General features: G+C 53.1%; 1 protein-coding gene across 3 annotated transcripts in view; it reads right to left on the bottom strand.

Moving 5' to 3' along the window:
* HOXA6 (homeobox A6) overlaps nt 1–614 on the bottom strand; it is a 3,062-nt gene extending 2,448 nt beyond the window's left edge. For all 3 annotated transcript variants that reach the window (XM_005421739.2, XM_031057641.1, XM_031057640.1), the window contains exon 1: nt 75–614. In XM_005421739.2, coding sequence (XP_005421796.1) covers nt 75–510 — 436 coding nt within the window. In that variant the 5' untranslated portion in view covers nt 511–614. The remainder of the gene's footprint in view (nt 1–74) is intronic.
* Nucleotides 615–631: the final 17 nt, after the last annotated feature.

Below are 631 nucleotides of genomic sequence, written 5' to 3'. Positions count from 1 at the left end.
AAGAAAGAAAAAAAAAAAAAGAAACTTTTCCTTTTCCTCCCCTCTCCGCCCTTGACTGCACCGAGATGCCTTACCAGCGCAGGAGTTCATCCGCTGCATCCAGGGGTAAACAGGGCTCGTGTACTTCCGGTCGGTGCCTTCGTCATTTATAATTTTGGCTTGGCCGCCGCTGGTTTTGTACTGTTGATCGGGAGAAAAGTGCAGGTAGTCCCCGGGCCCCCTCTGTTTGCCACTGCCGGAAGGAGAGGCGCTACTAATGTCCTTGTCCGAATAAAAACAAGAGGCTCCGTACTCATAGGAAGCCCGACTGCAAGCAATGACGGTGTTGGACTGTTGGTAGAAACAAGGTGAGGTGTAAGTCTTGTCCTGCAGGCTGCTTGCCCCGTACGAAGCCGGAAAATGCCTGAGAGCATCATAGCCCGCCGGGTACAGGGGGATCTGCCCGAGGAAGGAGTCCTGGCCCCCGGGCAGGCTCCCCGGGAAAGTGGGATTCACAAAATAGGAACTCATTTGCTCTCCCCCTCTCCCGGACCGTGATTTGTTGTGTATTAGTACATCTGGCGATAACTATTAGGAGTCATCGAAGTGGTTTGTTTCTGGATGGCCGAGCGCCAAAAGCGACAGCAGAAAA

The sequence above is a fragment of the Geospiza fortis genome, unplaced genomic scaffold, assembly GCF_000277835.1.
Source record: "Geospiza fortis unplaced genomic scaffold, GeoFor_1.0 scaffold95, whole genome shotgun sequence".
Lineage (NCBI taxonomy): Eukaryota > Metazoa > Chordata > Aves > Passeriformes > Thraupidae > Geospiza > Geospiza fortis.
Note: the sequence above shows the minus strand (reverse complement) of the source record. Positions and strands in the feature narration are given on the sequence as shown.